Below are 22957 nucleotides of genomic sequence, written 5' to 3'. Positions count from 1 at the left end.
CCAAGGCTGTGGAACTGCTTGGAATTAGAAAAGACTGCTCTCTCCTTCTCTGAAGAGACCCTTGCCCATCACATCTGGCCTTTACTGGCAACAGGCACTTGGCTCCAGAATTTCAGCAACAAATTCCCCAATGACAGGAGAAAACATTGATTTGTTTCTAGCTTTTCTAAGGGTGTGCCCTGGAGTAACATAACCAAGGAATAAAATGTGCCTGGGAGGGAAGCATTAAGATTTAAAATTGTGTTTCTCAGTGTCATTTGTTGTCATGTCTGTGAATTTTAAATCTCTTTCTACTCCATCCAAGGTACCCAAGATCCTTGCCAATCGAATTCCTGTGGAGGTGATGCTTCATGTGTTAGTCTGAATAATACATTTTTTTGCCTGTGTTCAGATGGGTATTACTATAACTCTTCCAGATGTATGAAAGGTGAGTTACAAGGGATACACCATGGCAGAGGTTTGTGTTTCCTGCTTAGAGTAAAATAGAAAACTCAAAATGATGGCAAAAATAGAGTCCAGATGCTAGAGTTTGAGGAAAATTTGGAGGCAACAAAAGCCAGCAAAGAAGGCGAGAAATTGCTCCTGCTTTTGTCTGGAGCAAATATTCCAAAATGAAAATGCTTGTGTTAGGTTGGGTGGGATTGTGGGTAAGTCAGTGGGAGAGGAAATGGACCAAGTCAGGAGAATTGTGTCCCGGGCCTGAAGGTCCAGCAGTGGACATGAGCTGTCGCTGTACCTCTTCAAGGGAATGGTGCCCAACCTTGGGGTTGCCATGGGGATGAAATGAGAGTGACACACGCTGAAGCCTCTGAAAAAGTACCAAGACTGCCAATACCAGGTAGTGCCTCTACATGTCACACTGAGGCAGAATAAGTGAAGTGATATGCCTAAGACCACACAGTCAGACAGGCCTGGTCTTCTGACCTCAGTTCAGTTCTTGCCATAGGATTTGCTTGTTCTGTGACAGCAAAACCACACTGTCAGAGACTTGAAAGACTCTCAGCTGTAGAACAAATCAATACATCCTTAGTGTAATGCTGTTTTGGTTAGATCAACTGAGTGCCATGAAGGGCTAAGGGTGTTCCCTGAATAATAAAATTGATTCTCTTTGATGAATGGGAAATATCACCCCACCCAGTGCTGGAGCAGACTGTGTATATATAGGAAATGAATGCATTGTCTTGGTCACAGGAGTTAAGTATATATCAAAAGCCACAAGGGTGTTCATACTTTTTGCACTAATCTTGTTTCTGGAGATCTACCCTAAGGAAATGACTCAATATGGAAAAAAAAAAAAAGGTTTTTGCATGAAGATGTTCATTGCAACCTTTTTAAAAAAAAATAATTAAAAACTTCAAGTCCAACCAAAAAAATGACTACATCAATGAAGGGGACATATGCTTTATAGAATATTAAGCAGCCCTTAAAGTGATGGTTATAAAGCCTAAGTGATGACTTGGAAAAATGCTTAATGTATAATAATAAGTGAAAAAGAAGTATGACATCAACTGGGGATTATAACTATGTAAAACTATGCATGGGAAAAACATCTGGGAAAAATATTCCAAAATGAAAATGTTTGCGTTAGGTTGGGTGGGATTATGGGTAACATTTTTTTTGACATTGCTCCAGTTCCGGTCATGTCATCATGCAATGTTTAGAATTTTAAAATAATCTATGTTATTACACTTTTTACATTAAATAGTATAAAAAGATTCTGCTTGAATTTTAGGAAAAACATTCCCTGGAACGATAACAGTGAAACAATCGGAAACAGCTGGCTTGGAAGATACAAATTCTAAAGCCTATGAAGACTTATATAATAAAATCAAAGACTTTGTAAGTATTTTCCAACTTTCCTTTCTGGATAAGTCTTCATTCTAGCATTAAGTTGCAGGGTGTGGGGCTGGCATTCATGGGGTCCATGTTGGTATGGCTGTGCTGGTTCTTCAAGTGGTGAAATGCATCTTTGCTGGTTGGTAAATAGCAGCCGCCTTGAGACCCCTGGGGCCATTGCTGCCCACTTTGTCCTGAACTCTCCCCTCTGACCATGGCCTTCCCCATGATCCTGCACCTAGAGGCATAAACCTGGCCCAGCAGATGGCCTTTAGAAGCTCGTTCCAGCTATTAAAAACATTTTTAAATGGACGGGTAACTATAATGACATTTCTTAATGGAAGAGAAAAAATGTAAAGATGTTGTTCTTTCCATTTTATATTAACATTTGCATAAGTTCCTGTTCCAAATTTTTATTTGTTTTAAACGTCTGGATTAGGAACTCCATCTGAATTAACATCTGTGGTTCTTTTCCATTGTCAAAAATGTTAAAATGAATAATGGTTTTATTTCACTTAGATTGTTATGAATGAGAGCGTTGGCATGGAAGGGATGGATTTGTCCATTCTGGAACCACAGATGTTAGATCTTGAAGGGCTCTCAGAGATGTTTCTCAAACTTTAGTTTTAAAGGAAAAAAAATATTATTCTGTAAATATGTCTTGCAACCCTAGGTGGGAAAATGTGTTAAAAAACCAAGTCTTATTCCAAGACAATGTCTTTTAATTCAAAATTTTATCACCATTTGTTTTGTTATTTGACCTGGTAAAACTTAAGCAATTAATTTTAAAATTTTAAAAATTAAAATCTTTACAAATTTTACAGAGACAGCCAGTGTTCATGACCACATAGCTGTATCTGGCTCTGCTAGGACAAAACCTGAGGCTGCTGTGTCAGCATTGCCCCTCCCCTTTGTGGTACCACCTCTTGCTTGATGGGCCAGCTGGCAATGGCTTGTCCTCGTACCCTGGACCTGCATTCAGATGCCAGCTTGGAAGATATTCAGGACACTGAAGCCAATGTTCCTACTTGCAGGCAACCCCTGGGTTGTCTCGTGTGGGTTTACTGTATGCTGGCTGCTGTGGCCACTGTATTTCACAAACTTGCTTTGGGTGAGTGCAAGGAAAGCCACTCCAGCTGTAGGACTTCAAGACCAGTTTAGAGATTTGACCTCAAGTAGCGCTTGATGGTCCCAGGGAGGACTAATGAGTGGATGGCGCAAGTTCTTAAAATTTCTTACAATTTCTGGGAGGTTTTTAATCCAACAGGGGTATACCAGTATCCCCAGCCAATCTCTGGAGTAGGGATAGGAAAATAAAGACAAGTTATGTTCTTCAAGTTTCTCTTAGCAGACATTGTGGTCAGGGCAGTCTCAGCTCAGGCCCTGAGAAGCCTCCCAGGGTCCATTTTGTACCCAGCTCGATCCAAATGGTCTGTCTCTATAGGGATTTGGAGTTGCCCTGTTGCTACCATTTACTGGGTGCTTGTTTCTGACATTTTTGTGTGTGTGTCTAATAATTCTAATTTTTGTGATGAGGCAATTGAGGATCTGGAAATTTAAGTAACTGACTAAAGATCACCCAGCTGGTGAGTAGGGAGGTTGGGATCTGAGCCCAGATGTGCCTGACCCCAGAGCTCATTCTTTGTATTTTTACCTGCTGACTGTGTTGGGCAATGAAGGCCTGGCAGGCCCATTGGGATAGAGCCTGCCTTCTTGTCCAAATGTGCAGCCCTTCAGATTCAGAGATGCATATCCTGACATCCTCCATGGGTGGCCTGAGAAAGAAAAAAGAAAAAAAAAAAAAATAGAAGAAGAAGAAACACTTTCTCCTATTCCAGACACTAGCTTCTTAATCCTTTCTTTGGAATTAAGAAAATTAAATGGAAAATGGTCAGTAGGAGAGCTGGGAAGGACTCTTGAGATCATCCAGCAAACTTACCCCTAAGTGGAATCCCTGAACCCTAATGGTCTACAGAAATACCAACTGTTCCTGATATTTAAAAGATTATAAAGGAATTTGGACAAATGCCGCATATAAGGCTGCCCAGATGAATGAGAGCATTACATTTATTTGCATTTGATTGAAATTTAATGCGAAATGATTTAACTACATCTTTGTAAATGCATTGGTTGCATTGATCTTTTAAAATATGAGCTCCCCATGGGGAGAAAGAGAATAAAAGGGGTCATGGATTATGAACAGTTTGCACTGACCCAGTTCATCAATTTTATCTAATAAATATGGAGAATGAGGCCCAAAGAGGATAAGACACCTGCCTGTCCAAAGTCATGATTATATCTTTCACATTTAATTCATTCAGTTGTCAGTACACTGACTATGTTGAGTATTTTCTGGGGATTGCCGTGTGCTATGTCCTATGAGCTATATGGTGGGGTAGGGGGCTGGATGTGTCGTAAGAAAGAGAAAACACTGTTGTTGGCGTCAAAGAACTTATATTGTAATTGGGGCCCCTCTTTCCACCACTCCCCACCCCGAAAGGCCCTGGCTTGATCTCTGGCCAGTCTTCTACATGTACCTGGAATTGTCTTTGATCTTGGAACACTACCCGAGCGTAATAATATGCACCTGTGATGGAGCCCCTTACAGCTCACAAAGCTGTGCATCATATATTCAAAAAGCTAAACTATGCAAAAACTGAGAAGAAGTGAGATTTAACCTTAGCTTCAATAAGTCCCTATGTTCTTCCCAATTCAGCTTTCTCCTCTCTGAGCTACACTGTCTTAGAAGATTAGTGCATGCTCTTCCTTCTCCCACCCCTGTGCCAGCTCTACCTGTTGAAATGCTTCACCTCCTTTATGAAGGACTATGGGGTTTTCTGCAACTGGAAGAAAGTTGCTCTGAACTTCTATAGTAGATCAAACCTCTCCATACCACTTACTCTCTCAGCTTCACGGTGTGGTCCTCCTGCTTGATGAGGGGCTAAGTCTGTCCATCTTTGTAATCTCTAGGGTCCCTTGCTTAATGCTTTGGGCAAGGTAGGAAATTAATATTCCTTGAGTAGATCAATGAATGCTTGTAACATGCATGTAGAAAAGTCTAACAAATATGCAAAACTTTGCCATGACTTTTCCTTGGACCATGTGTCGAAGCTGCCGAGTAGCCAGAACAACTTAATAAGTTCATCATCTTATTTTTAAGAGCATGATACAGTTTTTTTGGCAGCATGATTTAGTTTTCTGTCATTTACCTGCATAACTCAGACTTATATCCAAATCTTACTATTTATTACAGCAAAGATTACTGAAAGGTGCATGGCAACCAGAATAAATAAATAATTTTGTTGTGATGAACCACATTTATACAAATGAGTTTAGAAATGTATTTACGTTAAAATCTAGGTACATTATTGCTTTTTGCTCTTTGTACTTACTATTAAATCTGCTCTCTTCCTCCACAGTTTCAAAATGCATTTAAGGAATCCGATTTTGGACAGACTGTAATTATTAAAGTAAGGTAAGTTCACTATAGACCAATTGGGTATTTTGAAGGCAGGTGTGTTTGCCTAACTTCCAGACTTCTCTTGAGTTCCTTTTGTGGTCCTAAGGCCCTCTTGTGCCAAGTCACAAGTCAAGAAGAGGGAGATCAGTCTGAGCACTGCAGAGGGCACTGTGTACCCTGGCCCTGCCTTTGATTTCACTCTGACTATGGCCTGGATGTGGCCAAGGAATGACAAGCTGCTCCGCCCATGATTGGCTACTCAGCAGTTGAACACATGGCCAGGGCTCACTTTCTTTGGTTTGATCCTTTTGCTGCAAACCACACTTGGACGAATGGCTCAGGGTCATCTTTTTTTCCTTCCCGCAAGGGTAAGAATAACAGTAACAACCAAATCGCACACCTTGCTAGCAAAAGGGCCAGTGGTGAACTCTTTCTTCACTAAGAACAAGCATTTGTTGAGCACCTCAATATGCAATGACCAGTGTTGGTGCTATATTGGGCACAGTGAGCCAGAAGATTCTCAAGAAGTTAGTGATTCCATCTTGTCCTTCTCTGAAGCACATTAATTCACGAGTGCTGCAGCTGAGGAAAGAATGCTCTAAGATGGATGGGATTATGCAGAAAAAACAGCCTTAGTGGAGTATTTATATTTTGCCATTTTACTATTGCATCTGTCCTCAGAAATGTGGTCAAATCCTTGGTGGAATAAATAGGTATATAAATAGGTTAAAATTTCAGAAAAGTCCTCCTAAATGTGGTGAGTTTTTGCACTTGATCTTGAAATAAGGTGCACGTCTGACTTGTCATGAGAAGGCAGACAGGCCCTCTGAAGGAAAGAACTGTGCCCCACAGTGAGGGGCAGGTGGCAAGCAGGGAGGCTGAACCCCAACCCAGAGGCTCTGAAGCTGGACATATAGATACAAGGGAGACAGTTGCAGGAGGGCTATGCATTTTTTCAGTGAGTTAGGCTTGATTTAGTGGACAATGGGGTGTGATAAGAACAGGAGCAGTGAGATGTGAATCAGCCGAACCTGGGTTTGAATCCCAGCTTTGCCGCTTCCTCCCTACATGACTGGGTAGGTCTTTTAACCTCTTTGCACCTCTGTTATTTCATCTGTATTGTTTGGATAATTTGATCCACTTCCCTGGAACCTAGTGAGAAGTAAATGAGGTAACTTTTGAAAGGTTCCCTGCACACAGTGCCTGCCACCTGGTCAATTTCAACACATTTAGTTCCTGCCTATTTCCCTTCCAGGATGTGGGCCCCCAGGAGTGATGGAGAGCTGGTCCCACAAGGTTGTTTGGGGAGTTTCCCCAAAACTATGGCACTCCTGTTTTTCTTAAGGAATTACTAACAGAGAGCCACGGTTTTTGGAGGCAAACCATTTCCTGTGAGCTCAGTATAAGGGAGGGCAACTGTTTCCACCCTCAGGGACCACTGCAGAGCCAGCAGACCTGGTGTCACATAGGAAGGTCCTTTTTAGGCCCCAGCTCATAATGTTGTCTCTCTCTTCGGAATCCCCAAGCTCTTTGCTGTGCAAATGTTGGAATTGGAAGAGTCCTTAGAATTTCTCTTTTCCAAACCTTTCTATGGACAGAGGACAAAATCACAAAAGATAGTGGCAAACTTGGGTTTAGGCCTCAGGCCTCTTAGCTCCAAGTTTAGTGCTCTAGTCCTTCACACTATGGTTTGTTTTTGCCATTTAAGTACATAGTGACTCCATTGTTTCCTTTAGCAGTTTCATGGGTGAAATGTCTGGTCTCCTGATGAATGGTAGACTAGTAGGTTCTTTGAATGAAGGAATTACAGATGGCATTCTCTTTCCTAGCCCCACTGTAGAATTATGCCATACACTTCTGGTTATTCTCAACCCATGTAGAATAACTTGCCTCACTGCCTTTCTCACCACCCTATACATTCCACCTCCACCCCCAAATCTTATCACACATGAACGATGGTAGCAAATTTTAAATTAAAATTCTGAGACCCATTTCATTTTTCGGGATCACTTTCGAGGTGATTGTTCCTAGAAATGAAAGTTGTGTTTTTTGGAATTTCTTGATTGTTCTAAGGAAGCAACATGGCTTCAAACATTTTCTAATAGGAATTGCTGTTTTTTTCAAGCTTCTGTATTTGTTCAAAGGTCAAAATGGAATATAGAAAAACAGTTGGACAGGTAAAATAAATTGAGTTTTTAAAAAAACACCCCCAAAACATATAGGGAAGTTTTTAAATCATTTCCCCCGCCTCTCTCAGTGGTTTTTGGCTTGATTCCCCTTGCACAATGAAAGAATTAAAACTTGGCACAGCTATTCTTAGTGTTTTAAATTGCAATGATGATTAGACAGCCAGGGGAGGGAGAGAGAAAGAGTTTATAATGTCTGTTTGTGGTAGGCGAACAAGTGATATGATTTGATATTATGTGCTCATGTTTTCTAGGGACCCGTCCCTCTTTGTTTTGGTTCACTTCTGTGTCTTGTGTGCCCAGGCCCAATTGTTTACCCTCTTTGGAGCTGCCTGCTGACTTCCTTCCCTTTCTATGAATGACCCAGGCTCTGTACAGGGGGTTACTGTTCTCTCGTGCACAGAGAGGAATACACATTGCTCTGGCTCTCTTAGACTACATATCTGAGAATTACCAGCTCACTAAGAGACCTCTCTTTCTGTTCTATGGGAAGGGACAACTTACTATTTCAGATGTAACTTGTTCTACTTCTGGTTAGTTCCAGGCTCCCAGATCCTAAAAATGATTGTCCACAATTTTCCTAAGGATCCGCCAACAAGACATTGTTTTGGCCATAGGTTTCCTCTGAACGCTTACCAAATAGAGAGCTCAGAGCCTGTAAATTGCTAACTCCCTAACCCAGACTTCCATGCTTGGGTCCCAATTGTGGCGATAAGGCAGTGAGTGGGTCAGGACTAGAACTAGGAGATTTGGGTGTCTGGGAGGTTAGGAGACTATTTATTGATCCTTTGGTTCAGCTCATCAAATGACACTGATTTATTTCATTTTTAGCATATCTCCTTCAGCAAGATCTGAAATGCGTAATGCCAAGTCTGTGAATGCAGAAGTAATAAACATTTTTGCAGAAACTACAACAATGGATGAGCAGACTGTATCTTCAGCAATTGAAGCAGAAATTAAAAAGAACTCAAATGACTTTACAGGATTTACTCGTAAGCATTGCATGATTTCATTCAAGGTTTACCTCTGGACATACCAACCTTTTTGTAAACCTTTCCATTATATGTAAGAAGGGGGCTAGAAGAACTGTATAATTGAATCCACAGATAGCTCCAAATTTCCTTTGAACCACTCCAGCTTTCTTCTCTTTCCCCTCTCACTTGGCTTCTACTCCTTCTTTCCAACCATCCCCCAAGTTCTCAAACTCACCAGTTTGTTGTTCTTCTTGGAAAGTATAAATAGTCCCTGGACAGGGAGAAAGATGAAGAAAGGAGAATCAAGAGGCTTTATGCCAACTATAGCCTTCCAAATGATTATGGAAAGTCTTACCTATACTATTTCCCCTTTAGGCTGACTCACAGACCCACAGTGCAGCTATAACAATCAGTGTTTGCTGTGCTACACACCAACCTTGAAACTTAGTGGCTTCAGACAACAACCATTTATTTACAGCAACCCCATAATTCTGTGGGTCAGAATTTGGACGGGGCTCAACTGGGCAGTTCTGCTGATCTGGTCGGGCTTGGTTGATCTCTGCCCATGTGACTTAAGCACCCCCTATTAGCTGCTGGGTTGGATGGGGGCTGCCTGAGTTAAGACGGCTCAGCTGGAAGGACTGTCTCTGCTCCACGTGGTCTCTGTCCTCCAGGAGGCTAGTCCTGCCAGGTTTCACTCGCAGCAAGAGGGCGAGTCCCAATGCATGCGTGTTTCTCAAGTCTATGCTTATGTCATTACCACTGTCCCCGTGGCCACACAATCCACATGACCAAGAGCAGTGTAGAAAGGCCCTACCAAAGGGCATGGATGCCGGGAGATGTGAAAAAATTGGAGCCATTACTGCAGTCAACCCACCACAGCAGCCACAAGGAGTTCCTCAGAAGGGACCTGTTAGGGCTGGCCTGGTGGGGACTGAGCAACCGTTCTCAGTCCTGGTTGCCAACTCCAAAGGCCTCTGCTGAGCTGCAATTTATTTGACTTCCTGTAGCATTTGTCACAGGTCCCCTTTCCTTCTTGAAATCCCCTCTTCTCCCTGGGCATCCACTCACCACCTTTCTAATCCCCTTCCTCCCTCCCTTGCCCCCCTTTTTTGCTCCTTCTCTGGTTCCTTCCTTAATCTCTTAAATTTTTACTTTTCAATGATTATGACCTCTTTGGTTAGTTGGTACAAACCATTTCTCTATGGGAAAATATAAACAAAACTTGCCCATTTATAGTTTCCAACACTTTTTCTCTTTCACAGATTCTCATTGTTCTCTCAGGACCTGGGATGCAAATGGTCTGTGATAAAACACTTAAAATTCTGTCAGAACAGATGAGGCTCCTTTGCTCTTTTCTCCTTGGACTTTGGTCTCCTTTTAGCAATGTCCACCCAACTCTTTTTCATCCAAATATTACTTCCTGATAGAAGAGACTGAAAAAATACAGTTGCACAGGCGTTCTGTTTTTCTTACGTCATCCATCAGCATTATACCAAGCAACTCTGTCCTTTCCACAAGCCCTGTATAGTTTGGAAAACACACACACATGGACACACAAACATGCAAACACATTTTAACACCTTTCCTCTTTATTATTGGAGTTTTGGGTCATTTAGAGTTTGGTATCTGTCAAGCCTGAGCTCATTTGGTGCTCTAGACTTTCTCTGACACATTTTTTTTGGTCCCATCTTTGTCTACAGGAACTTCTTTCCACACTTGGTTTATTCCTCTTGAATAAGAGCTTCCTGTACAAACTACAAAAGTTTCTTAAATTACCTGACCCTCCCACTTACTTGTTTTTTTATAGTTCACTGGATCATTTGCAGTTAGAATTATCTTTTCGGAGCTTCTCACCTTCTTGAACTGTTTTCCTCTTCCAGAGTCTCATGCCAGTGACCTAAGCCTTTTTCTTTCTGAATGTTTCAATATCTGCTCTCTCTCAAAGTCTATAGCACACGTCTGTCTGTGCCATGTTCCTTTTTCTGGCTATAGTTGGCCCTTGTCTTCCAAAGGGTCCATCACTTCTACTGCCAATCAATTCTGTTCCTTGGGGTCAAAATTGGGTCCAGAGTAGCAATTCATGCAGTCATAGCCTCTACCTTCTGGAAGATAAAATTGTTAGGAAAAAAATAAGGCAAGACCTTTTTATACACCCTAGTTTGGGCTAGATGAGACTTTGAGTGAGTCTGAGGAAGTTGAGCTTCTTCTCAGCCTGGGCACTGACCATTCAGAGTGGTTGCCAGCTGGAAACAACCAGTGCATTCAAGATAAATTTGGGGTCCCCTGTGCAATTATCTACTTTTAGGTCTCATTAGTAATTGCCTTGACGATAAGCCCTGGCGTATGCAAACCATCTGGCCTAAGCCCTGAGGCTTGTGCTCTTGGACACATTGGCAAATTACCAAATGATGCCAGTTAGAGATAGCCTCAAGGACACGAACCACCGAGCAAATAGAAGTGAAAGCCTCTTAACTCTTCGAGGAAAACACCTTTTCCTGCTCTCCAATTTCTGCTGCAAACACAAGTTCTCTCTCCTGTGTCAAAGGATGCAGGATCTTTCTTTCAAATTTTAATTGGAGGCATTTGCAAGTGACAGGAAATTTAGTTATGGGTTTGGAGTGTTTAGAAAAGAGAACCACAGAATTGTTCAACCTGCTCCTATTGTCTCCCCCAATCCATTCCCAGACTCATATTCTTACCCCTAATTCCTTCCAACCCATTTCTAGACTAACATTCTTAAAAGATTGCTTCCTCATGCCATGCTGGTGCTCAAAATCCATCAATGGAGTCTTGGGTTTAGAAGATAAAATCCAACATTGTTAGTATGACATTTAAACCCTGCTCTACCCATGAATGAACAAAAGAATGATTATCTGTTGAGACCCCTATAGTAGGTACTATCATTTATATTAGCTCGTTCCATTCTCATACAACCATGAAACAAGACTTATCAGCCTTGTTGTATAGATGGGGGGAACTTGGAGCCATCAAAAATCATGTGATGGAATAGAGAACTGACAACCAATAAATGGCAGAGACAAGAATTCCCAATTTCCTTCCACTTCACAACAGTCTCTCTCTTACCCAAGCACAAACCTGCTACTCCCTGACAAGAATTCCTCGCATCTCTTCATGCCTTATTTGCCCCACTTACACTTTGCCTCTCCTCTGACTGTTCAAGTCTTCCCTATCTTTTAAGGCCTAGCTCTATTCCCACCCCTCTATGATGTCTCTAGCTGTTGACCACACAGTCTAGCACTAGAGTATGAGTTGTTTGGTTGTGCTTCTTTATGGGTTCAAATGTGTAACTCTACAAACATGGGGCCCAAAAGTTAGATGGCTACTGTGTCCCTTATGAAACCCTAGCAAAGAGCTCAGTGCAAAAGAGATCTTGAACTTGAACATAATTGCACTGCACTGGATTGAATTAATTTGAGTTAAATAACATAAGAAACAGCCATGGAAGAGAGGAACTGGATTTCAGAACCCCATGTTTTTGTTTGGTAAATCCCAAAACCTATTAAAAGGCAAATTATAACAACAATAGGGATTGGGGTTCTTTCACAAGTTTTTATCTGCCCATATTGTCTTGCTAAATATATTTCTGAATATTTGTGCCTCCCATTTAGCGCAAGAATTATGTGATTATTATGGTTGTGTAAAGGATCCTCAAGATAACTGCAGCAGTGCTAAACTGTGTAAATGCAAAGAGGGGCTGGAAAGACCTCACCCACTGGTCACTTTCTGTTTTGGTAAGTGTCCCACCTGCTTCTAAACATCCTTCCTAACCTCTGCTCTCTCTCCTTTTGCATTTGCTTTACTGTGCAAGTTTCCACGTGCATTTCTGAGTCTGGGCAATGAGAATTTTGACTTTAGGCATTTGTGTCTGGACTGGAACCCTGGCTTGGAGTGGATAAGGCAGCCCATGTGCAGCTTCACGGGGGCATGTCATGTGAGCAACCACAGAGCTCTTTCAGATCCCTTGTTTTGCCCAGAAAAGGCAATGTGAAAAAACTATGTTTTTGTGACATGTCACTTTGGGGGTTAAAAGGTTGTTTCTGAAAATTACCTAGCAATCTCTCTGTTTTGAAGCTCCCAGTCCAAAGTGCCCTGATAATTGCACTGCAGACTACAACAAGCAATGCTTAACACAGGAAGATGGTGGAGCTCCGCGCTGTGTGTGCCTCTCAGGCTACAAGGCAAATAACGATGGGACCTGTCAAAAGTAAGGGAAATCCTTTTTTTTAAATCTTGCTATAGCTGGAGCTTGGTAAAAAGGATGAGCTTGATATATACATACACATATTTAGAGTCAGGGGAGGGTAAGCTAGCATAATTTGGCAAGTATAGAACATTAACATCATCATAATAGTTTCTGAGCGTTCTCTATGTGCTAGGACCCACGCTAGGTCATACCTGTCACACAACAACAGTGGCAGGAATGTATTATTTCCCCATTTTCAGGGGACGAAACTGAAGCTCAGAGAGTTTAAATAACATACCCAGGCTCATTCAGCAGCAAGTAAGTGGCAGAGCCATGTGGCCTCACGGTGGAAGTGGCCCTACTACATTCCACATCTTGGGGTCACCTTCCTCTGAATTGCAGAGCATCTTCCTGGAGCTCAGAGGATAGAGGTTTCATTCAGTAGCACATGACACCATGTGGGATTGTATACCCCTCTCAGCCTTCCACATCCCCATGGATGGTGCCCAGCTGGAAGAAATGGAATGTAAGGAAGAGAAAGTGGGGAAGGAGCAAGGAGACAGAATGAAGGGAAGAAGGAAAAAGGAAGGAACAATTGGAGACTGGGGTTGGTGGAAACTCTGACGGGCTCCCCAACAGAGGTCCTTTAACCTGACTTCCTGTTACTTACTTTACTTTAGGTGTGCGTTTGGCTACAGAGGAGTAGACTGTCAAGACCGTGAGTATAAAACTCTTGTTATTTAAACATCTGAGGAACAAACTCTAACCATATTCAAAATTCTGTTCACTTCTCCAAAGTCTGTGGCTCCCTACATAAAGAGAGAGGACATCTGCTTGCCGTTTGTCTTCTGGGCCATGCCATCTCTCTTAGTTGCCTGGTCTGCTATGACAAATACCACACACTGGTTGGCTTAACAACTGGAATTTATTGTCTCACAGTTTGGGAGGCTAGAAGTCCAGAATCGAAGTCTCTCCCCAAAGTCTGGAGTCCTGGTGCTGGCCTGCCACATTCCTTGGGGTTCCTTGGCTTGCATCTCTGCCTTTCGTCACAGGGACATCTCTCTCCTTAGTCTCCTCCTGTGGCTTTCTATGACTTTGACTTCTTCTGACTGTGTCTGAATTTCTTCTGCTTATAAGGACTCCAATTGTGTGGATTGAGGCCCACGCTGATTCAGTTTGGCCTCCATTAAATATGATCTTTGAAGATCCTATTCGCAAATGAGTTCACACCTTAACTAAGAATAATATCTTCGAAGGTCCTATTTACAAATGGGTTTACAACCACAGGACGGGGGTTAGGACTTGGTCATGATTCAACCCCCAACCCCACCCCCTGCCTGGCCCGGCCCCCCAGCCCAGATCACTGGGCAGCAGTACCTCTGCTGCAGGATGTGACAACCAGGGGTTAGGCTTGCACCTCTGTACTTGCCCCAGGACAGAGAAGGGTGTCCCGTGATGCCTCCTAACCTTACATTCATTTCCTACATTAAGTTAAATATACATTTTATGCTACTAGAAAGAATAAAAGACCAGTAGGTTCCAAAAACTTTAGGAGAACAGAGCTAGAAAACAGACCTTGAAATAATCAAGTCTTTGCTTTGTCCCAGAGCTCTTTATCTGTTTGGGGTGAGTGATTGCATATTCAGTTCCTTTGTTGCCTCCCTCCCCCACCCCCACCAGATAGGGATAATGCTAACTTTATATTTTAAATTTTATATAATGAAGTAAAGATCAGTGATCCAAGATGAAGGAAATATTATCACCGCTGGCCTTCCAGTCAACCCCGAAATTAGAGATGAGAAATGCTCTCAATTTCTACTGTACTTTGTACATTTACAAAGATGGATTTGCTAAGTCATTTCTTCCTTTTGGGCCTTCAGTTTCCACACCTATAAAATGAGAGGTTTGGACCAGGTGGCCGTTGAGGTCTTTTCCAGACTTGGTGGTCTTCACCCTGTGATCCAGGATGGAGGTGGCACATGTGGCAGTCACACAGCAGAAAGAGACCACTAAAGGGGTCTAGAGTAGCACTGCCCAATAGAAATACAATCTGAGCTATGTATTTAATTTTAAATTTAAAAAAAGTGTAAGTGGATTCTTAAAAGTAAAAAGAAATACGTGAAACTGATTTTACAACATTTTATTTAAACCAATAGATCCATCATATTATCATTTCAACATACAATTGGTATAAAAATTAATTACCGTGATTTTTTCCTATATTCAATGTTTGAAATCTAGTGTGTATGTTACACTTATAGCCCATCCCATAACCACACGTTAGGTGCTCAATAGTGCCAGACACAGCAGATGTAATGGAGGAGAATGGGTGGTAATGAGCCTCTAGAATTCTCCCTCACTGATTCCATCAAGCCATTACCTGGCTCCTACACTAGTAACAAATTTAATTCCAACCTAGCTCCACTAGCTCACTTGTTGAGCCCTACCAGTAGGGTTAGGTATGGTAGGCAAGCAAAGGCAGAAGAGGTAGGAGGGACAAATAGATCTTGTATGATACCTCATCCCCCACAGAGCCCAGGAAGACCCTACCACCAACAGCCTCTGTTCCAGTTTGCTAATGCAATACCAGAAATGGATTGGCTTTTATAAAGGAGATTTATGAGGTTACAAATTTACAGTTCTCAGGCCGTAAGAGTGCCCAAACTAAGGCATCAACAAGAGGATACCTTCACTGAAGAATGGCTGATGGTGTCCAGCACACCTCTGTCAACTGGGAACGCATGTGGCTGGCGTCTGCTGGTCTTTGCTCCTGGGTTGTGTTTCAGCTTCTCTCTCTCAGCTCCTCTGTGTCCTTGCTTTTTTCTCCCAGGGCATTTCTTTCTAAGTGTCTGGGGGTCCCCTCTTAGCTTCTCCAGGGCAAACTCTCGGCTTCATCTCTTAGCTTAGCATCTCCAAACGTCCTTCTGTCCGCATCTCCAAGTATCACTGTGCATCTCTGTCCGCTCTGGCTCCCTTCTCTCTTCCTGAGCCTCTTAAAGGACTCCAGTGATCTAATTAAGACCCACCCGGAATGGGTGGGGTTACACCCCCACAGAAATGATCTAATCAAAGGTCTCACCCACAGTTGGGTGAGCCACATCTCCATGGAAAACTCAATCGAAAGGTTCCACCTACCAAGATTGGATTAAAAGATCATGGCTCTTCTGGGGTCCATAACAGTTTCAAACCGGCACAGACTCCTTTGTAATTTATGGTATTTTTCTGGCAAAGCTGCCTTTTCTGATTGAGTCCTTGAATTTTAAAGGAGAAGAGCCACCCACCCAGCCTGGCCCTGTTGTGCTCCAGAGGTCAGAACCCAGTTGTCCTCACAACCAGGACAACTAGGAGTCACTGGGAACACACATACCTGTGCTGTGGGCAATTGGGGACTGTTCCTACCATTCTCTTTTTCTCCCTTTCAGAAACTGAGCTGATCCTCACCATCGTGGGCACCCTTGCTGGCATCCTCATTCTCTGCTTGGTGATCACATTGATTGTTTCAATAAGGTATGGCATTTTCCTGGCACATGGCACCACCAGCGTCGCACTCTGCTTCCCAAACACACCTGCCCTTTCCCCGGCAAGAGAGGGAAATAAGGGAAGTTCTCTCTATTGCCATTTACTTTTTCTTCCCTTAATTTTCTTCTGATTATGGAAGCTTATTCAACCATTGGAAAGACTCTAGAGAATAGAGAAATGTGTGAGGGAGCAGAATTTTAAAATCACCCACAAAACCCAAACATCCTGAGGCAGCTCCTACTAGGATTTTGGTATATATCCTTCCAGGGAGGGTCTTTAATTTTTCTCTTGTTAAAAAATGATATTGTATATATAGTTTGGTAACTTTAGTTGTTTTATTGTTGTGTTGTTGAGGTTTGTTTTTGCTCAACACTGTATGATATAGCGACCATTTTCTTATGTCTTTACAAGCTCTATGTTAACAGTCTCTGACTCCATTTATATTGTCAAACATCATTTACTTCCAGTCATTCCCCTGCTCAGGACTCTGCTGCAAATAGTCTAAAATCAACCCCAACCAAGCCTACTGTGTTTTTAAAAAGTAGAAATGCCAACTCTGCATGGCCGTTTCTCAGCTTGGTGCTTTAAGTTCTCTTCTCCAAGGGAAGGGGAATAAATGTCCATTCATTTATTAAACAAAGTTAGATATATAAATTTCCCTCCCTCTTCTACTCTAAATGTGCCAACAATATCTGAGCTCTGTGGGGATCCACTTTGATAAAAACAAGCCTCTTTTTCCCTAACATCTAGGGCATAGGATGAGTATAAACAAGTTTTAGGTTCCTAAAATATTTTTCTTCTTTTTTTTTCTTTTGTTCTATTTTGATATTAACTCTTCCTCCAAAACTTAATTATAAGGAAGCAAGGCTGGGAACTGGAAATGTGAGCACACATCTCTTCTCTGAATTTCCTTTTTTCCAGGAGAGAGCCAGAATATTCCCAATTCTGGAGCAAGGCTCTCTCCTTTCTTAGTAGGATTGGCTAACCTTTTTGGGTCTTCAAGGTCATCAGGGACTGCTGTAGAAACTTGTGGCCATGTGACAGCCATGCTATCACACCCTCCTTTCTGCTTCAGGGCCAGTGCTCTTAGCCGAGGTACACATTCATGATTCTTGGGAATACACCAAGAATAATCATTTTATTGCCCGTTTCAAAGGGAAGGAAAGCCTCTCCTCAGCCACCTTGGATAGGAGTGTTGTCAAAGGTCAGGGATTGTTGTGAGCTGTGGCTGGTCAATAGGGTCACAGGGTGGGTAGGTCTATGCCATTCCCAATGTGACTGGGGCACGGGTGACTCTTATCCTGGGCGTGCCCCAACGGGCATGATAGGAGCAGCCTGCCCCACTCCTCACTGCTTCTGTGCTCTAGGGCACGAAGGGGCAGGACTACAGCCTGTGGGCCAGGAAGGAAGGGAGGGTCACCATCAGAGTTATCTGGGGGCAGATGTCTCCCTCACCTGCATGACAGACCTCCATTGGCTTTGAATGGTTGAGCTTGAGATCCTTGAGTGTCCCCAGCAGAACCTGGGAAACTCTCATTCATTCAAGACCTTTGTAATCTGAACTCATTTTACTCATGGAGGTGCTTCTGTAGATGTTGACTTTGCTTGAATGAAAACTGGTATTGCAAATCATCTTTTTTCTTTGACTTCTATTATTATTTCCATAAATAATTCAAAAGCACATGTAAGAATATTACCACTATTAGTAAAATTTGAATGGGGCTGGTGGAATTAGATGGTAATGTTGGGTCAAAACCTCCTGGTTCTGAGGGTTCCACTGTGTTCACTGAGGAGACTCCTTAAACTTGGGAAATATACACTGAAGTATTATGGGATATAGGACATAAGGTCTACAGCTTTTTCTCAAATGGTTCAGAAATGCTAACAATTGGCAGATCTAGGAGATGAGTGCATGGGAATTCTGGGCAATATTTTTGTAACTTAAAAATCCATTTGAATACCTGAAACTACCAAACTCCTACCCAGCAGTCTGGACTCCTGAAGACAATGATATAATAATGTAGATTACAAGGGGTGACAGTATGATTGTGAAGACCTTGTGGATCACACCCCCTTTATCTAGTGTATGGATGAGTAGAAAAATAGGGATAAAAACTAAAGGACAAATGGGGTGGGATGGGGGGATGATTTGGGTGTTCTTTTTTCACTTTTATTTTTTATTCTTGTTCTGGTTCTTTCTGATGTAAGGAAAATGTTCAGAGATAGATTGTGGTGATGAGCGCATAACAATGTTATCATACTGTGGACAGTGGATTGTATACCATGGATGACTGTATGGTGTGTGAATGTATTTCAATAAAACTGAATTTAATAAAAAAAATTTTAAAAAAAAGAACATACAGGGATAAACAAAATATGTAGAATTCTTTAAAATTCAAAAAAAAATCCATTTGAAGTTATTTCAAAATTTAAAAAAAAATTTTTTTGAAGAGTTTTAACATTTACTTCAAGGCACTTTCTGCCATTGTCAGATCCTAATTCCTGTTATCAATTACAGATCAAAGAAAAAAAGCAAGAATATTGAAGAACGGAACTTGATTGAGAATGATTTTCAAAATCTGAGACTGCAGCAGACAGGATTCAGCAACCTGGGAGCAGATGGGAGCATCTTCCCTAAAGTCAGGGCAACGGTCCCCAAAGACAATCAGTTACAAAATCCCTATTCAAATGAATTTTCTTTCAACCAGAGAAACCTCCACTATTAGGTGAGTCTGTGGATTTTCTGTTTGGCTTTTCAGAGTGAATGCCCAGAACAGGGCAGTGACCTCTGCTATCTATCTTCACCAAGCCCTGGCTGCTCTGTGGGGTTTCTTGGTTTTGTTTTGTTTCGATTTTGTTGCTTTGCTTTTGTTTTTGTTCTTCTCAAAAGAGAAAGATCAAGGAGGAAGCCCTGCTATTGTAAATAGCCTCCACTTGGTCCTGAACACAGTCTATCTATGTGAAAGGCACTTAGTATCTGGGGCCTTTGATTTCCTCATGTGTGAAAAGAGAAGCTTAATTCAGATGCCCTTAAGGTCCCTTTAAATTATAAACCTTTATGGACCTGACTCTAGTGATTGTGATGTCAGTTCCCAGACTGTTTAAGGACCTTTCACAGTTCGCAAAAGTTAGCAAGAATTTCATTTAATTTCGTCAGCTTTATAACTGGGTTCACAGCCTTGTTGACTGAAATCATTTCTGATTGGGTACAAAGAACTGCACGTCTTTGGACTTCTGAATACATGTTCATATTTTCTCTGGCCAGCAGACACTTTGGTGATTCTGCTAGGGATTGGCTGGAGAGGGAGCCCCAAAAAAGGGGAGTTAATAGCCCCTACTTGGATGGGAAGGGCCAGGGCTCTTCATATGGCAAATACTCATCTTGGCTGTGGGCTTGGGAAGAAATGGCCGTTATTTCCTGATTGTATTTGGTACATACTGTGTGATACTTGGAGATAAAAGGGACTTACCAGCCCTTAATTGAAATCTAAGCTTTTTATTGCTTATTTTTTCCTCACCCTATCTCCTCCCTTCCACCTTTTTCCTTGCATTGTGATGATCTCGTGGGCACAGCTGTCAACAGGACAAGTGCCTCCTCTGACTATAACCTCTTAATAGTTGTGTGTAATGAAAACTGCAAACTTTTTAAAATAAAATGTGTATATACCTTGAAAAAAAACAAGTCCTGGGGTGGATGAGAGAAGGGGCTGTTAAATGTACACATGGTTCCGTGGGGTCCTCTCCAGCCGGGTTGTCTAAAGTTACATCTCTCCTTACCTCTCCCGAGACTAGACCTGAGGCAACCAGATTCGTTTTCTCAGGAGATAAGTTAGGCTGGCAATATTTTATTCCCCTTAGGAAGACTTTCAATGGGAATAGCTTGTACTCATTAGATTTTTACTGGATAATCATAGCTGTCATTGCTTGGCATGATCTGAATGGAATGTTGAAAGGAGAGGGCCTGCAAGAGGCGACTCTGTGGAGAAAGTGAGGGAGAAGGAGTGATAGAGGGACTGAGATGCAAGGATGAAAATATGGTGAGGAAAGAGAGTTAAGGAGAGAAATAGAAAACAAGGAAAACAGAGAGAGAGAGAGAGAGGAAGTGGGAGAGAGGTAGGGCAGACTCAGAAAAGTAGAAAAAACAGAGGATGAGAGAAGAGAAGTTGCGGGGGGCAGCGGGGGGCTGGGGAAGGGGGGGAAAGGGAGCCCGACCCCATGTGCACATTTTACTTCTGCAGACCCTCCACGTGGGCAGCACCACCCTTTGAGGATCTTGATGGCTACTCAGGACTTTGAACATTCAGGAAAACCTGGTTTATTTTTATTTTGAAATCCCATGGCTTGTTTTGGACGTATAGTTTACTTGAGCCATGGAAGTCTAAATGTTTAGTGTATGTACAAAGGGTTGATTTGCACAAAATACACAATGTTGGATCAGACACACAGTCCAGCCAGCAATAGCCAAGCATGGCTGTCCTATGGGAGGTGACCCTTGGCAATCCATCACCTCCTCTCCTCATTACTGGAATACTTACTTCACCTACTAAAAAGTGTAACCTGTAAAAAGAATCCTTGGGCAATAAAATAAGCCCAGGCTTTAAGAGTCAGGCAGACCTTAGTTCAAATCTTTGCCCTTCCTGTTACTAGCTGTGTAATCTTTGGATAAGTGATTTGACATCTCTGGGTTTGTTTTCTCACCTATGGAATGGACAAAATGAAGTCAACCTCATAGGATAAAGATCAGATAAGCTAATATATATGAAGAACCCAGCCCTATGGCTGGATCTAATTTGAATAATAGTTTTCAAAGAATAAGTAGAAGAACGTTGATTTACAAATCTAAATAGCTTCTCCGATGTTTCTGTTTTCTTAAAGTCATCATATCTCTCTATTTTTTGTCTAGAATGGTCAAGTTTTGGAACCATCCATGGCCCAACCCAATGTACATGCCATTATTTTGAGTATTTGGAAGAATGACAGAAGTGAGCACTGATGACCACCTGGGCATTTCTCTTCCACCCAATATCAGCCTCTCTGAATGGACATAGTGAATGTTCCCTGGAATTAAATGCACATAGAGGCTATTAGCACTTCTAAGATCAGTGATTTTCTCCACTCAGTACTACTAAGACAATGGTTATGGCTTTTCCCCACCTAGTGGAACAACATCAACAGCCGTTTCCTATCTAGAAGAAAGATCCCATGATTGTTCACTCTTCTGGGAAGGTAGCTCTTGAATTGATTTTCTACAGAAAGTAACCTAATTCTACTCCACAGCAGCTGTGACGGTCTCGGGCCATCAGAAGAGGTATCATCTTTTAAGGTTCTCAGGTTCATGCTGGCAATTAAAATAGGGATATTACTTCTGTCCCTCAGATGTAGGGATTGCTGCTAGTCTCAAACCATGGGAGCTTGTGCCCTGACCTCACAGCAAGAAGAGAGAAAAGACACATATTTGCCTCTTAGCTTTCTTGGGTGGAGTGACTGGGAACCTAGGAACATTTTGATGTTAATGAGAAGGCCTGGGCTAGTGCTGTCCACCATGGGGGGCATTCTGGAGTGTTTGAAATGTAGTAGGTGGGATGGGTGAGGAGGAAACATGACCTGGAGTGGGTGGAAAAAAGGCAAGGGAAGCAGGGGCTGGGAGGATGAGCAAGGGAGAAGGAACCCAGGGTCCATATCCTTGCCCAGACTCCCCTGTCTGATGAGCCAACGACACTTCCTCTAATTCATGTCCTCCCCAAGAGGACGAGGATCCTAGGAAAACATGTAAAAACCAAAACTCAAGGAGCAAGAGCTTCAGATCAGTTTGAAATTGCAGACATTCTGTTTGGCTGAGGGTGGGACAGGGGCTTGTGCTCAGGACTCCAGATGTCCAGCCTGATGATGCAGATTCCAGGGGCACTTCCCCAGGGCCTCAGCCTCCCCTGGTGACAGAGGCTTCGCTGCAGCCACCAATACACGTCTGCCCAGGAACGGGGGCAGCCGCACTCAGCACAGGCTTTATTTCATGTTACTAGTGTCCTTATTTATGTTTAATGTCTGGTCCCATTGCAAGTTTATTTTTATTTGTTTTTATTATTCATTCTTGAGTATTAACTATGGAAGTAACACAATAAAGTATATTTGGAAGAGTGCGTCTTTCCTTATGTTTGGGCTTTTGGTGATGCACACAGCAGTGGTTCTCACTTTAAATGGCAAAATGACACAAGGCAAATGGGGTTGGTTGATGTCTTCTGTCTTCATTAGGGGCTGTTGGATCACCCAAGGTAATTCTTTTTTAATGTGTAGTACATTCCACTGCCCACCCCCACCCCCATTATGAGGCAGGCAAACATTTTGGGTGGGTACTGGTTGCTACTCCCAGCTCCAGGGGCAGGCCTTGATGGGCCCAAGACAATCAGTGAAATCCCATTCTCCCTGCCACAGTGATTGGCTTAAGGGTGAGTACCCGGCATAAGTGCACGTGATTAAAGCCCAAAAAGGGGTCATCAGGGAAGAGAAACTCTTCCTTCTTCAGGAAGTGACTTGAGGATGTGAGGCCTTAATCTGCTTTAATTTTGCCAAGGACAAAGCTAACACATAGAGAAGGGCAGAGCTGAGAGGACTGTAGAGAAATTGACCTGGATCCCTGATCAAACCATACCTGCAGTCCCTGGACATTACTGTTAAGCCATTTTTAGTAGCTTTTTTTTTTTTTCCTGTTATTTGCACCTAATATCATCCTCACTGATACCACTTGTGTTCACGCTTGTGTTCTCATGGCTAGGCAATG

At 42.4% G+C, this 22957-nt stretch overlaps 1 protein-coding gene across 1 annotated transcript in view; it reads left to right on the top strand.

Moving 5' to 3' along the window:
* Nucleotides 1-22319, top strand: part of MUC13 (mucin 13, cell surface associated) — a 30775-nt gene extending 8456 nt beyond the window's left edge. The window contains exons 4-13 of the mRNA XM_037815353.1: nt 305-427; nt 1733-1839; nt 5256-5311; nt 8314-8474; nt 12089-12211; nt 12552-12684; nt 13344-13381; nt 16086-16170; nt 18701-18908; nt 21086-22319. Of these exons, the coding sequence (XP_037671281.1) occupies nt 305-427; nt 1733-1839; nt 5256-5311; nt 8314-8474; nt 12089-12211; nt 12552-12684; nt 13344-13381; nt 16086-16170; nt 18701-18908 (1034 nt within the window). The 3' untranslated portion in view covers nt 21086-22319. The remainder of the gene's footprint in view (nt 1-304; nt 428-1732; nt 1840-5255; nt 5312-8313; nt 8475-12088; nt 12212-12551; nt 12685-13343; nt 13382-16085; nt 16171-18700; nt 18909-21085) is intronic.
* The last annotated feature ends 638 nt before the right edge of the window (nt 22320-22957 follow it).

Source organism: Choloepus didactylus, chromosome 1, assembly GCF_015220235.1.
Source record: "Choloepus didactylus isolate mChoDid1 chromosome 1, mChoDid1.pri, whole genome shotgun sequence".
Taxonomy (NCBI): domain Eukaryota; kingdom Metazoa; phylum Chordata; class Mammalia; order Pilosa; family Megalonychidae; genus Choloepus; species Choloepus didactylus.
The sequence above is the reverse complement of the archived record's forward strand: the minus strand, read 5'-3'. Positions and strand labels throughout refer to the sequence as shown.